The sequence below is a fragment of the Scyliorhinus canicula genome, chromosome 26 (assembly GCF_902713615.1).
Source record: "Scyliorhinus canicula chromosome 26, sScyCan1.1, whole genome shotgun sequence".
Lineage (NCBI taxonomy): Eukaryota > Metazoa > Chordata > Chondrichthyes > Carcharhiniformes > Scyliorhinidae > Scyliorhinus > Scyliorhinus canicula.
The window spans coordinates 2,787,295-2,802,423 of record NC_052171.1 but is presented as its reverse complement, the minus strand read 5'-3'; the positions used below and the strand labels follow the sequence as shown (position 1 = coordinate 2,802,423).

Sequence of the window (15,129 nt, the reverse complement as noted above, 5' to 3'; positions counted from 1 at the left end):
AGGTCGAAATTTTAAAAAAGGCTTAAACTAGGGAGGGCTTATGTGGGTCCATGCAGAATGATCAGCTTGAAATGTAAAATTCATTTTCTCACATTTTTACTTAATTTGCAGATGATACGTCAAATCTTTGTATTAGCTACTATGGGGACTTGGGCTTATGTTGCCCTCAAATGGAAAAAGATGGCACAGCAGTTTGATTCCCATATTCCCATGTTCCCACGTGTCATCCTCAAACAGGTCAAAAAGAACATTTTGTTACAAGGAATTAGGTACACTGTACAGTGCAAAGTGGCAAACTCCCTACAGAATGAGGGGCTAGAAAATTTTGACACTATTTAATGACCTCATGAAATAGATCCAGGCCACTTCAAATGGCTAGAGTTGTAAAAGAACTGTGATGAAATTTGAAATTTCAGGTATATTGGATTGTAAGTATTTGGTGCAGGTTAAAGCCTGGGTTAGAGAGTGTTTGACTGCTGAAGTCATGCTTTAAAAGATTGTTAGGTTGGAGGATGGCCATTGTCTGCCACATTGCCTTTTATACTACCTCTGCCTTAATTTTATAAAGAACTGAGAGATCCATAACTGCAATACCTGCATGAGGTCCAGTGAATGGTGTCTTTGTGATGAAAAGGAACTTTTCATTGACTAAACCTCCTCAGCTGCTGTATGCTGAAATTCCACTGGTTCTATGTAAAACTTTGAAGGTTGTTCCATGAAAAGCACTAAGCCGTTCAAACGCTGGTTATCAGCCAGTTTTCCAGAATTCCCATTGGTTCGCCAACATCTCCATTCAAAAGGATGTTCCTTAATTGTGGAGAACATAAAAAGAATCAAGGATCAATTGAGCCCCACCCCTCCTCCTGTGGTGAAGAGGAGCAATTACCATGCCTTTTATTGGCGTGTTTGGGCCACTTCGACCTTATAAATTTAATATCTGGTGGAAGATGGGGATTTGCTGAAGCCAGTTTATATCATCTGCCAATATTATTTTAAAAGTTGGTATCAAAGCTTTAACTTGCACTGTAACTAACCAATACCTGATCAAGACCATTCACTTCCTCCAGAAACGCTACAATTTCATCTTTGTCTTGATTTCCACTTTTTCGATGGAGTGTTTCATAAATATTCTTCTGTCTTCAATCTTGACTAAAGTTGTTTGCTATGCAGAAATGCTTAAATGTCTTCCCACACTGAAAACATTCTCCACCCTGTGCTGGGCAGTCTTGGCATCTGCATTGTTTCTTCACATCACATCTCAATTTGGCTGTTGCTGTCGTGTTTTCCACTCTATGTGGAATTTGTGCTTTCTTTCCGTGTTTGAGTGAGTTTCATCCGGGTGCTCAGAATTTGTCCCACAGCCACAGCTAAATTTCGCCTTAGTGTCCAAAAGGTTAGGTGGGGTTACTGGTTATGGGGATAGGGAGAGGGCTTGCGCCGAGGTAGAGTGCTCTTTCAGGGGGTCGGAAGAGACTTGTTGGGCCAAATAGCCTCCTTCTGCACTGTAGGGCTTCTATGATTCTAAGACAACAAAGCTTTTGGGAGCCAGAGATGTAATTAAACATCATAAAAAGCATCAGCTAATGCAATTTTATTTCGAGTGAATTAGTTTTCAGCTTGGTGAGATTATGTCATTGCTGGGTTGTGCTACGGCATCAGGCTTTTTGAGAAAGCATTTTCAGATTGGTTCTGTTCTGTATGAAGCTGGGACCGCAAGTCAAGTTTTGCTCTCTGCAGTTTAGTTAAAAAGAGATTAACAGCAATTCAGACTTGTATGAGGACAAGGGGAGCTGAAGCAAGCCAATTGAAACAGCTTTTGAAGACATGTAGTCAGAATGTCTTTCAGGCGTCAGATATTTTCTGTAAAGCAGTGTCAAGAGATTTCTTTCTCAAAGAATATCTCTGTAAAGCAAGTATTCCCATGCCATTGGTATTTAAAATGGTTTGAGCTGAGATGGTTGTTTAAGTGGGAATAAAGATAGCAATTGAGGGTATTGTGTTCACTGTATTTAGTATTGTTTAAGGGGTAATTAGAAACAAATTTCTGGGGTGATGTTAAAGATGTTAATGCTACGCTGGTAATAAATGATCAAAAGGGTCACGGCTGTCCATACCTTACAGACTTATCAGTAAGTTTCTGTGTTTGGAGTAAAATCCGTCAAGTCAACGAGTTTCTGTTTACTCTTTGAGAGCACTCAATAAATTTTAAATTTATATATCTGAGGAATGCATCCTGCTCCCCTCGGGAGAAAGATGATCGAAATCCACCCTCCTGTCTGGTTGCACATGACCATTTTAAGAACAGTCTTTAAATTCAGTCCTCAAGTTTTTTTTTTAAAACTGTGACCGCCAGGAGTAGCTTTTTTAAAAAAGTACTGAAATATCCCATTTGTCTGCTGTCTTTGTCCTTCCAGATGGTAGCAATCGTGAGTTTGGAAGGTGCTGTTGAAGGAACCTTGCCGAGTTGTTGCAGTGCATCTTGTAGGGGTACACACTCTTGCCACTGTGTATCAATGGTGGAGTGAGTGGATATAGGAGGTGGTGGAATAGGTGCCAATCAAGCAGGCTGCTTTGGCCTGGATGTCAAGCTTCTGGAGTGTTGATGGAACTTCACTCATCCAAATAAGTGGAGAACATTCCATCACATCCCTGCTTGGTGCCTTGTAGGCAATCGACAAGCTTTGGAGAATAAGGAGGTGAATTACTCACCACAAATTTACAGTCTCTGACCTGCTCTTGCAGCCACAGTATTTATGTGGTAGGTCCAGTTCAGTTCAAGTTCAATGATAATCTCCTCAACATGCTGGTGGAATCATAGAATCCCTACAGTGCACAAGTTGGCCCATCGAGTCTGCACCGACATTCTGAAAGAGCACCGCACTTCACCTAACCTTTGGATAATAAGGAGCAATTTAGCATGTGCAATCCATTTAATGTGCACATCATGGGACGGTGGGAGAAAACCAGATGAAACCCAGGAGAATTTGCAAACTCCACCCAGTCACTAAAGGCCAGAAATGAACCACGGTCCCTGCCGCTGTAAGGCAGCAGTGCTAGCCACTGTGCCGCCCACATACATATATTATCCCTCACTTAACAATTTAAAAATCGCTAGATTGATCTTAGTCCCATGCTCAAAAGATTTGCACAGGATAGTGAGGAATTCAATGGTGGAAATGCTGTTGAATTTCAAGGAGAGATGGTTGGATTCTCTTTTGTTGGAGACAGTCATTGCCTGACAGTTGTGTAGCTTAATTGTTACTTACCATTTTAGCAGCCCAAGCCTGAATGTTGTGGAGGCCTGGCTGCTTATGGCACGGACTGTTTCAGTATCCGAGACCAGAAGACCAGATGATGAGTGAGCAAAAGTTGTCCATTCGACCTATTGAGCTTGCTCTGCTATTCAATGAGATCATGACTGATCTGATGTGGTAGCCCTGAACTCCATTTTCCCACTTTATCCCCATAACCCCGATTGACAATAATCCCATATTGATTAAAAATCAGTTATCTGGACAGCAGGTGGCGCATTGGTTAGCACTTCTGCCTCACACCGCTGAGGGTCGAGGATTACAGCCCCAGGTCACTGTCTATGTTGGGTTTGCACATTCTCCCAGTGTTTCTGTAGGTCTCACCCCCACAACCCAAAGATGCAGTGTGTAATTGAAAATATGGAAAGATATGTCATTTGAAACACGGAAGTCTGGTAATACCCGATTTAAGAAACATGAGAGAATGTAGGGGGAAAATCCCACGAAGGGTTAATAGCAGCTGCCAGGAGATGATTGTAAAATGCAGGTAGTCTTGGTCAAACAGGCTTAGCCAACAAAACAGCAGATCTTTCAAGTCACAATCGAGTGCATCTTTAGTATAAAGCTAAAAGCAATACTTCACACCTTTATTGAAGTTAAGTAAGCTGCTGGAAAGGAATGGATAAAATTTTCAGCTGAATTAGGTGACACATATTTAAATGTGAGGCAAGTTTTTTTAAACTCACCAGCAATTGAATCTTTAGTATAAAGGAATAAAGCAATATTTCACACCTTCATTGAGGTAAAGTAAGCAGCTGGAAAGGAATGGATAAGGTTTAATTGAATTTGGTGACAATTCTAGGTGTGTAATTTTGCTGACACCAGGTAAATTAAAGAAAGCTAGAGACAAAGTGTCTACGAGAACACAAGTTAGACCCAAATCAAAGTCAAAATTATGAGCTGGGGACACAATTTGATAATAATAAATCTATAGAAGTAACAGGAATCAAAAGTCACACCACCTTTAAAATCAAAGCATTTTTGAACATCACAAACAAAACAATATAATCAGAGATCTACGAGATGAGGTCATGCTCAAAATGAATACTGAGTCATGTTAGAAAAATTTAGATTAAAGATACCTTTTACAATCCAAGTGAAATAAAAGTTACTTGACAAGAACGTCATAAAAACGTAATAACTGTTAGAAAAATATATAAACCCTGATAAAGGGGCAGAGAAGCAAAGAAGGAACAAAAGAAGCAAGCAGAGTCAGCTTACAGTCAGCTCGGTCATGGGAAAGGGACAGAGCAAAGCAGCCGAGCTAAAACAGCAAATACATCGAAGGAGGACCAGAATTTAAAGAGGAGACAGAGTCAGCTCAGAGACAGCCAGCAGAGCCAGCCATCATAGCTTGGTACATGGGAAAGATAGAGCATAGCAACCGAGCAGAACAGCGAATACATCTAAAGAAGACCAGATTTTTAAAAGATTGATTGTCAAGTTGGGCCTGAAGGTCCCTTCAACCAACCAGGAGGGTCCAGAAGCAAGATCTTTTTACCTTTATGTAAAGACAATGATTGCAGCTTTTAAAAGAAAAAAATATAATAATAAAATAACATAAAAGTTTTAACCTGAAACAGTGGTTATTCCTAAGCCTACTTTACTTAGTGAGCAACGCAGGACCCAGGACATTGATGCTACTAAGTGGTAAGTAGGTAAAATTCTTCTATGAAGATATGGGTTATACTGGGGGATAACTTGAAAATATAGTTTGACCTGAATAGCACCCACCTGAGTCTGCATAGGAGTCAGGGAGTGAGAATCCCTGTTCACCATTTAGAATGTCGGCCCTTTTTGGTATAGGGGGAATTCTAACAACAGTGGTGAGTTTTCAACAACAAGTGAAGGTGAATTGGCCACACTAAATTTCCCATTAATTGTAAAATAAAATCTGTCTTAGTCTTGAACATACTTACTGACCCAGCCTCTACAGTAAATAATTCCACAAATTCACAACCATCTGATATCAGTAATTCCTCATCTGTTTCAATGGATGACCCCTTACTCTGAGATTATGCCTTCTGATCCGAGACTCTCCCACAAGGGGGAACAACCTCTCAGCATGTACCCTGAGAATCTTATAGGTCTCAAGAAAGTCACCTCTCATTCTTCTTAACTCTAATGAGTACAGGCACAGCCTACAGAACCCATCCTCAGAAAAAAAATCCTCCACATCCGGATCAACCAAGGTGAACCTTCCAATTCCAGCATATTTTCCCTCAGATAAGGAGACCAAACAGTTCACAGTATTCCAGGTGTGATCTAACTAGTGCCATGTATAGTTTTAGCAAGACTTGTCTATTTTTATACTCCACTCCCTTTGCAATAAAGGTCAACATTCCATTTTCCTTCCCTATTGCCTGCTGAATTTGCAGGCTAGCTTTTTGTGAAACGCACAAACAATCTCAAATCCTTCTGTGCTGCATCCTTCTGCAGTCTTTTTCCATTTAAATAGTATTCAGCTCCTTTTTTTCCTCCCAAAGTGCACAACTTCATATTTTCCTTCATTATATTCCATCTGCCATGTTTTTGCTCACTCACTTAACCTGTCTCTGTCTCTCTGTAAATTCTTGTGTCATCTTCACCACTTGCCTTCCAACCTGTTTTTGTGTCATCCACAAACTTGGCAATAATGCATTTCTTTCTTTCATCCAAATAATTAATATATGTCGAAAATAATTGAGGTCCCAGCAGTGATCCCTGTGGCAATCCACCAATTACAGGTTTCCATCTTGAAAATGCCCCTCATATACCAACTGTCTTAAATAAGTTAGCCAACCCCCTTTCCATGCTAATATACTACCCCCAACACGATGGGCACTTATCTTATTAAGCAGCCTTTTATGCGGTACCTGAGCGATACCTTTTTGGAAATCCAAGTATGTTACATCTACTGTTTCCCCTTTATCTATTGTTCTTGAAAATACAGAAAAATGTGTCATTTGAAACATGGAAGTCTGGCAATATCTGGTCTGAGAGGATACAGGGAAAGATCCCACAAACGGTTAATAGCAGCTGCAAAGAGCAGGATTGTAAAATGCAGATTATCAAACACACAGGTTTCATGTGGTAAGCTAAAACAATGGCTCACATCTTCATGGAATGTAACTATCTCAGGAAGTATCTGGAAAGGCATGGATGAGAGTTTCAATTGACGAATGTTTAAAACAGGCAGGTCTTTCAGTTAAATTTTAGCATACAGCTAAAAGCAAAGTCTCACACCTTAATTGAAATAAACTCTTAGTAAACAGCTGGAAAGGATGGAAGATGCTCAGTCGAATTTGGTGTAAATTCTAAAGTGTAAAATTCTATGGACATCAAGTCAATTAAAAGAAAATTGGAGACGACCTGTCTACGGGAGACACAATTTGAAGTCAAAATCAAAGGCAAAGTTATGAGCTGGGGACAATTGGAAAATTAAGCGATTTGAAAGCACAGAAGTGGAAGTAACACCTATTGAAACCAAAGGAACTTTGAACATCACAAAGGATAATGTAATCAGATCTGAGGTGACATTATGCCCAGGGTGAATGATTAGTTATATTCAACTGTTTGCATCGAAGATACTTTTTGACAATCAAAGGGAAATAAGTTAATTTACAATAAGGTTCTAAAAACTTGGTAATTGTTAGAAAGAGAATATAAACCCAGGGAGCAGCAGCAACAATTACAGAGCACAGAGCAACAGCAACAGGAGAGAAGGGGAGGAGAACTCAGAGAGAGAGAGAGAGCTCGGTCATGGGAAAGACAAGGCAAGCAGCCGAGTTTAAACAGTTATACATCTAAGGAAGGCTAGAATTTAAACAGGAGTCAGAGTCAGCTTAGAGATAGCTAGCAAAGTTAGCTCTTATAGCTCAGTACATGGATTGACAAGACAGCAACAGAGCTAACCAGCAAATACATCCCAAGAAGACCAGAATTTAAAGAAGATTGAGTGTCAAGGTGGGCCTGAAGGTCCCTTCAACCAACAGGAAGGATCCAGAAGCAAGATCTTTTTACCTTTCTGTAAAGAAAGTGTTTGCAGCTTTTAAAAGAAAAAATATAATAATAAAATAACTTTACTTAACCTGCAAAAGTGGTTTATTCCTGAAAGTCTACGTTATTTACTTAGCAATGCGGGACCCAGGACATCGATGCTACTAAGTGGTAAGTAGATAAAATCTTCGGTGAAGGTATGGGTTATACCGGGGGATAACTTGAAAATATAGTTTGACCTGAATGGCACCCACTGAAGCCTGCATCGGAGTCAGGGAGTGAGAATCCCTGTTCACCATTTAGAATATTGGCCCTTTTTGGTATAGGGGGAATTCTAAGAAGAGTGGTGGATTTTCAAAAACACTATCATTCTCATGACTACCTTAAAGAATTGCAAATGATGCTGAACATGGTGCATCATAAGCTAACATCCCCACTTCTGACCTCATGAGAGGGGTAAGTTTTTAGATGAAGAAGCTGAAGATAGTTGAACCAAGGAAACTATCCTGAGGCATTCCATAATGATGTCATGCAACTGAGATGATTGACTTCCAACAATCATAACTGTGGTGAATGTGATTCACACTATATGTAGTTGCCAATATCACTCCATGTATATATGTTCCTTATCTACCCATTGTAAGTGCAGTTGCACTATCCGACCACCAGGGGGAGTCGCTCGGGGAGTACACGAGAGTTTGTACTGGGCTCCTCCCTTGGCTCCGCCCAGGACTCCTCCCCCTGGGACCGATGTATAAAGATCAGTGCCTTAGAACCAGCCTGCCAGTTCACCTGAAGTTCAACGACGAATAGGCTGGCTCTATTGTAAGTGTATTAAAGCCTCTGTTCGAATCCAACTACACGTGTTCGCTGAATTGATGGTCCCATCAATAACCATCTTCCTTTGTGCCTCCCCTCCCTTTCCCATTGACTCCAGTTTTCCTATGATGTCTTTGATGTCACTGGAATTCACTCTCACCTCGCCTCTTGAGTTCAGCTATTTTGCCCATGTTTAAACTAAAGTTATATTGAAGTCGTGAGCTGAATGGAACTGACAGAACTCAAACAGGGCATCAGTGAGCAGGTTGACGACTCTTTTCTTCACTTAAATGATGGCCCAGCCCACCTCGTTGACTGTCAAGCACCTGGCATCACCCGAGCCTGAGGGATGCTGCACGTGATTCAACTTGACAAATTTATTTCAAATATTTTGAGAATCCAGTTGGCACAGAAGCAAGATTCTGACGATAACAACAAGGCTCTGTGCAAGTCACAAGAAGCACCTTCTTGGGAGAGGTTCAAACTCCAGGCACAAAGGGCAGCCGAATCTGAGCTAATACGAGGCTGAGTGATAGTTTGCCAGGACCTGCTCTCGGGCCTGTTATTAGCAGAGATTTTCTGGGCTTCTGGAGACTCTCTCTTCTTTTTCTTTGTCATCCAGCAGCTGGTCAAAAAGCACCTGGTGATGGCACAGCTGAAAATATTCGGAATCACGGAAATGCAACTGGCCAGAATGACTGCTCTTCAAGCAGCAACCGTAAGTTTCTTCGTCATAATCCCTGCTGCTCTTCCAATCATTGATTCTGTTTCTGGCCAAGCAGCAAGAACGGAAGGGAGGGAACTGTGATTGGAAGAGCTGGAGCAATAAGCGTGGGAGACACAGAATATGTGATTGAAGGAATAGCTTGGGGAGTGTGACCAGAAGGACTGGTCTTCAGTGCTGAAAAAAGGGCAACGACATACTGTCTCTCTCCTCTAGTACTGTCCCTCTCACCATTAAATCCATGAACAACTCCAATCCTAAAAAGAAATGACGCCACTGTCTTTCCAAACTATTACCCCATCTCCAGCCTCCCTTTCCTCTCCAAAGTCCTTGTACTTCGTGTCCCCTGAGGATCTATACTGGGGCCCTCCTATTTCTTATCTCCATGCTGTCACGAGGTGACATCATCCAAAAGCACTCTTCTAATTTTCACATCTACACTGACAACAGCCATCTCTACCTCACCACCTGTTGGAGGCTGAACCACACTTCACAATCTCGATGTTTAACGCCAGGATGAGTTTCCGACCACACAGCTGCACCATCACTATTTTTTTTAAATTTAGAGTACCCAATTCTTTTTTTTCCAGTTAAGCTCCATATTTTGGATTAGCCCCAATATTAGAACATGTATTTCCAAGACAACCAATGTCAAAAACCCATCAAATGGTGCAAAGTTCTCATCTTCGCCTGAACTATTCTGATGTGCCTTGTCTTTGAGTTGAGCAGAGTTGTGGTCACGACGGCAGTGAAGAATGAGACTCAATTATTCTGTTTCCCGACTGCCATGTTCCTCAGGATTGGGCTCAGCCGATTGGTCCTCTCGCAGTTGAATGTGCCAATCATACTTACAAAAATTACAAAAAGTCTCATCATTCAAAACATCCAAGGAGAAAAAGCTGAGAAATTGGAATAAAGGAAGTGAGTGATACCAGTCACCACTTGTAAAAATCTCAAGGTTGTCAGAAGAGAGTACTCACTACTTCTGAGGTCCTGAGGGAAAGCATCCCAGGATCTCAATCATTACTTTATTTTACAATTATTGTAGGGACATCTCATGTTTTAATGAACAAGGATAATATAAAGCGCTAGTTCGGCCTCATCTGGAGTACTGTGCTCCATTCTAGGCAACACAGCTGAGGGAGGACATCAAGGCCTCAGAATTACAAGAATGAGGAGATCAGGGACCTCAGCTTTGTTTTAAGACTGGAGAAGATTATGGTGATATTTAATAAATATTCTGAAGTGTTTTGACAAGAAACTACTCTCACCGACAGGAAGATTAGTAATGAGAGGGCACAGAGTGAAGTGGCAACAGCAGGGATCATGGACAGGAATGTAGTGGACATGCAGAGCCCATTCACACAAAATCATTAGATGAAATGGGAAAAATAAATGACCATTTGAAACATTCCATCCTAAATTAAAAACATTGCATCTTAAATTATAAACATAGCATCTTAAATTACTGAGACAATATGGAACACACTGCTTCACCATTTTACCTTATCTGCTTGTTTTGAATTCAGCCAGAATGGCGAGAGGAACACTGAAATTCACAGCAGCAACTCCGATTAGAGAGAAGTAAAAGTAAATCAACCAGATTGCTCATTTCTTATTGAACAATAACCTCCATCAACAGTGTGCATATATAGACATACTGAGAACATGATCAGGTCTTATATTCACAGGGAGGATGTGCTATTTGTGCTGACCTTCCGCTACATTGATCGTAATTGTTTCCAAGGTGCATTTGTTTTGCAAATTGCATATTAAATTATTGTGAAACTGAATGAAGATTGAAATTTTGTGCAGACATTGAATGAAGTCATAAAAAGGGTATTGGTGACAGTGGTTATCAATCAGGTATAATGACGTGCCATGAAAATAGCTTTATCCCAAAACTAAATATAACATTCCATAATGCACTAGCGTTTGCTCCAGCTAAGCATATAGTGAATGATTGGGTCAGGAATTATTTGATGCACCCTATGAGTGTACCCCATCATTTCATGAGTCATACTGACTTTTTGTATGTATTTATGTCAAAGTAGCTTCAAATATTAAACTGTCCTTTCTTCAAACAATAGATATGAATATTTGCAATAGTAGTCTTGTAAAATTTACGGGGCTTCCAAGAACTTCCATATTTCAGGAGTGTCTTTTGTTTCCTATTTCCATTTTTTTCTCCTTGTGTCCTCAAGGCATAACCTTCCCAAGTACTCAGAGAGTCCGGTGGTGCAATCGACAGTCAAGGTATGGAACCAACTGAGGAGGCACTGAGGGGATGTCGGTGTTGACACCATGGGAACCTTAGGTTTAAGCTGGGGGGGATAGATAACATGTATAAAAGGTGAATGGAGGTGGAGCTGAAAAAGATGAGGGACCTGTATTTGGAAGGGCAATTTGAAGGTTTAGATGAGCTACAGGGAAGGTTCGAGCTGCCAAGAGGGAGTGAGTTTAGATACATGCAGGTTCGTAAGAAAGGAGTGGACGGTGTTTCCCATGTTGCCAGGGTATACTCTGCTGGAGAAATTGCTACTTCCAGACTAGTCTAGAAAGGGCAAGATTGGGGACATTTCCGGGTTACTTGGGGAGCGAGGGAGGACGCAAGTGATGAGGATTAAGTATAAGTAGGAGGATGAGCTGGGAGAGGAATTAGATTTGTTCTATGGTGCAAGGCTATGCTTAGGGTGAATGCGAGACCCAGTGGTGGCAATCTTTGGGGTCTCGGAGTTGCCGGAGCTGATGGAGGGGAAAAAAGCCAACGTTATGGCTTTTGCTTCTCTAATTGCCCGGCAGAGGATTTCGTAAAATTGGAATGCAGACACGCACCAGGAGTGACAGCCTGGCTTGGGACTTGTATGATTTTCTACGTTTGGAAAATATCAAATATGAGCTGAGGGGATCCGAGGAGGGATTCGAAGCATGGTGGGGATTGTTCATGAGTTAAGGAGTAAAGCGGGATAAAACTGTCAGTTGTTGATTCCGTTGCTGTATTTGTTATGTTCTTGTTTGTACATGTTTGGAATGAACTACATTTTTTTTTTTAAAAGGCAGAACATTCCTGGGGCATAATTCCAGAGGCATCAGTGAATTACTGCTCATGCAATATTCGTTGCATTGTTCGTGCAAGAGCAATAGTTAGCAATTTCTTTACCCACGAAAGATACCACAGGTGGGTGTGAGAAAAAGGCACACTGAAGTGTGATCATGAGAAGGAAAGTCTTCCCAATTTTTCCTTTCTTAACTCAGCAGCGGAGATACTATTTGTGCTGACCGTACGGAGATTTCTTAACTCCAAAAAATTACAGACAACAATTTTAGCAGCCAAAAATAAACACAATCACACATTGATCATCAGCAATAATCCATTTGCAACCAAATTGGATTTTGCTCCTGCTGTACATATCATTGTATTTGTATATTCTATAACATTACACATGCATACTCTTTAAAACACGCGCAAAGTAAAACTCTGAAGTTTAAAGCATCAAAAACAATCAATAAATATAGAATATAGAAATAATTTTTGTGCCACCTAAGGAGGTAACTAAAGACATCTGGAAGGAAGGGAAGAGACAAATGGCAAAGAAAAAGTGGAGAGAAAGATACGAGAATATTTAAAGCAAGACTGTACTTGGAAGAACTTCCATTAATACCGCACCATTTGTGAATGAAGGACATTTTGAAGTGCTTTACAACCAATGAGTATCTTCACTGTCGTAAGATAGGAACTGTGGCACACAGCAAAATTCCATAACAAGCAATAAATGTATTCGGTGATGTTGATTTCAGATAAAGATTTACCAGGACACCAGGAAGAACCACGGTGCTCTTTTTCAAACTACAGTTAGACATCTGTGACATCGATCTGGGGGCAAGTGGTCCCTCAGCTTCAAGTCTCATGAGACAAATTGGCACCATCAACGGTGGCACAGAGGTTAGCACTGCTGCCTCACAGCACCAGGGACCCAAGATTCAATTCCGACCTTGGGTGACTGTGTGGAGTTTGCACATTCTCCCAGTATCTGCGAGGGTTTCTTCAGGGTGCTCCGGATCCTCCCACAGTCATGGAATCATAGAATTTACAGCGCAGAAGGCCAATCGGCCTGTGAAGTTTGCCCTTGGAAAGAGCACCCTGCCTCAGCCCACACCTCCATCCTATCCCCGTAGCCCAGTCCGAAGATGTGCACACGAGGTGGATTGGCCATGCTAAATTGTCCCTCAGTGTCCAAATGCTAAACAGAGTGATCTTTCAGAGGATCGATGCAGACTCACGATGCCGAGCGGTGTCCTTCTGCACTGTAGTGATTCCATTTTAAAAATGTAGAACTCCCTTGGCTTCAGTTAAGATTCTGTGCCTGAAGTCTTTGAGTGGGACGTGAAGTCAAAAGCTTCTGATTCAGAGGAGAGAGTGCAATGGCAAAGACAATGATGCACATGTCCACGTGTAATTTTGTATAGAAATGTCAAAAAATGCTAAACAAATTAATATTTAATCCATTAACAAATAACTTACCAATTCTACAAATGCACCGACCGGACAGGAGATGCATGCAAGTCAGAGTACCAAACATGGGGGAAATGGCCAGAGTTTTCTTGGACATCAGGGGACAAATGTCCAGATATTTGTCAAGAAGGTAAACCTTGAGGTGTCATCATTGTTCATTCTCTATGCTCCTGCATCTTGACTTCAGCAGATCAAGCATTCCTTTCCTGAGGTGGTATGTAATCCAATCCGAGATGTGCAAATATCTCTTCTTCTGTAGCAGCTAGCAAAAATTTATTCTGAAATAAAGCAGCAAAGTAAGACTTGCATTTATATAGTTTATTTCACAACCTCAGAGATGTCCCAAAACACTTCAGGGCCAACGAAGTACAATGGTAGTGCGGTTGCTGTTCCCGTACCAGCCTCCCCGGACAGGCGCCGCAATGTGGCGACTAGGGGCTTTTCACAGTAACTTCATTGAAGCCTACTCGTGACAATAAGCGATTTTCATTTCATTTCATTTTCATTTCATAATGTCAGAAATACAGACGCCAATTTGCGCATATCAACCTCCCTCAAACAGGAACACGACAAGGAAAAATAATCTGTATTTTACTGATGTTGGTGGAGGATTAAATATGGTTGAGGATTAAATATGGTGAATAACCCCTCTTATTCTTCAAACCTACTGCCAGAAATCTTTCAGGCTGAGAGTTCCGGTGGCGGCTATGAGTAAATCGCACATTTGGTGGCTCTCACTCCGGTCTGACTTTAAGACCTTTTTCCCTGACTTTTTTGAACTTTTGAGCGCTGGAGTGAAAAACAATAGCACTCTAGATCTGAATCCATACAGAGTTGTATGGACTTAAGGAGCAGAAGGGAGCGAAAACAGGCGAAGAAGGGGCTGAAGAAAGGTGGTGTGGAAGCTCAAGTGGGAGGAAAGATGGCCGATGAACAGACCACGGAAAGGACGGTCCAGGCAGCACTGGAAAACATGCTGCAGGTCATGAAAGAGAGCTTCGCAGCACGAGCAGGATAATCTGGAACCGCTCCAGAAAGCGGTGGAGCGACTCGACCAGAGGCTGGATGCTCAGGATAAGAAGGTCCAGGCACTGGAGAAGCCAGTGGAAGAGCAGGCGGATTTCCAAACAGTAGCGGGCGTGGAAATTAGTAAGTTGAAGGAGCAGCAAGCAAGGCTGATGGACAAGCTAGAGGACCTGGAAAACAGGTCTCGCCGGCAGAATCTGAAAATCATTGGGCTCCCAGAGGAGGCCGAGGGAGTGGATGCCGCGGCATATGTGGCAGACATGTTGCAGAAGCTGGTGTGGGACGATTTCTTCCCGCGTCCGTTGGAGCTGGACAGGGCACACAGTGTGCAGGCGAGGCAGCCACGAAAGGGTGGGGGGGGGGGGGCGCGATGGTGGTCAGGTTCCATAGGTTCGTGGACAAGGAGCGGGTTCTACAGTGGGTCAAGAGCATAAGGAGTTGCTCATGGAACAACAGTGTCCTGCGCATCTACCAGGATCTGAGCCAGGAGGTGGCCAGAAGGAGGGCAGCCTACAGACAAATTAAAGAGATTCTGTTTAAAAAGGTCAAATTCGGGCTACTTTTCCCGGCGTCGCTTTGGGTCACATACCGGGAACTGCAACATTATTTTGACGACCCGGAGGAAGCGATGGACTTCGCTAAGGGGCATGGACTGGTATCGAACTGAGGACCCATGGACTCAAGTTAGAGTGTGCTAAGGGATGTCTGCATTTGTTCACAGATTTCCCTTTGTGTTAGCGATGTCGTTCGGCATGCTC

The 15,129-nt window shown here is 42.0% G+C and overlaps 1 protein-coding gene across 7 annotated transcripts in view; it reads right to left on the bottom strand.

Moving 5' to 3' along the window:
• Positions 1–9,390: 9,390 nt before the first annotated feature.
• The window catches only part of polm (polymerase (DNA directed), mu), a 215,384-nt gene continuing 209,645 nt past the window's right edge, over positions 9,391–15,129 (bottom strand). For 6 of the 7 annotated variants that reach the window (XM_038785448.1, XM_038785450.1, XM_038785445.1 and 3 more), the window contains one exon: positions 11,884–13,623. In XM_038785448.1, coding sequence (XP_038641376.1) covers positions 13,537–13,623 — 87 coding nt within the window. In that variant the 3' untranslated portion in view covers positions 11,884–13,536. Of the gene's footprint in view, positions 13,624–15,129 lie in introns of all 7 variants that reach the window. The other variant, XR_005458799.1, reaches the window with a different exon arrangement.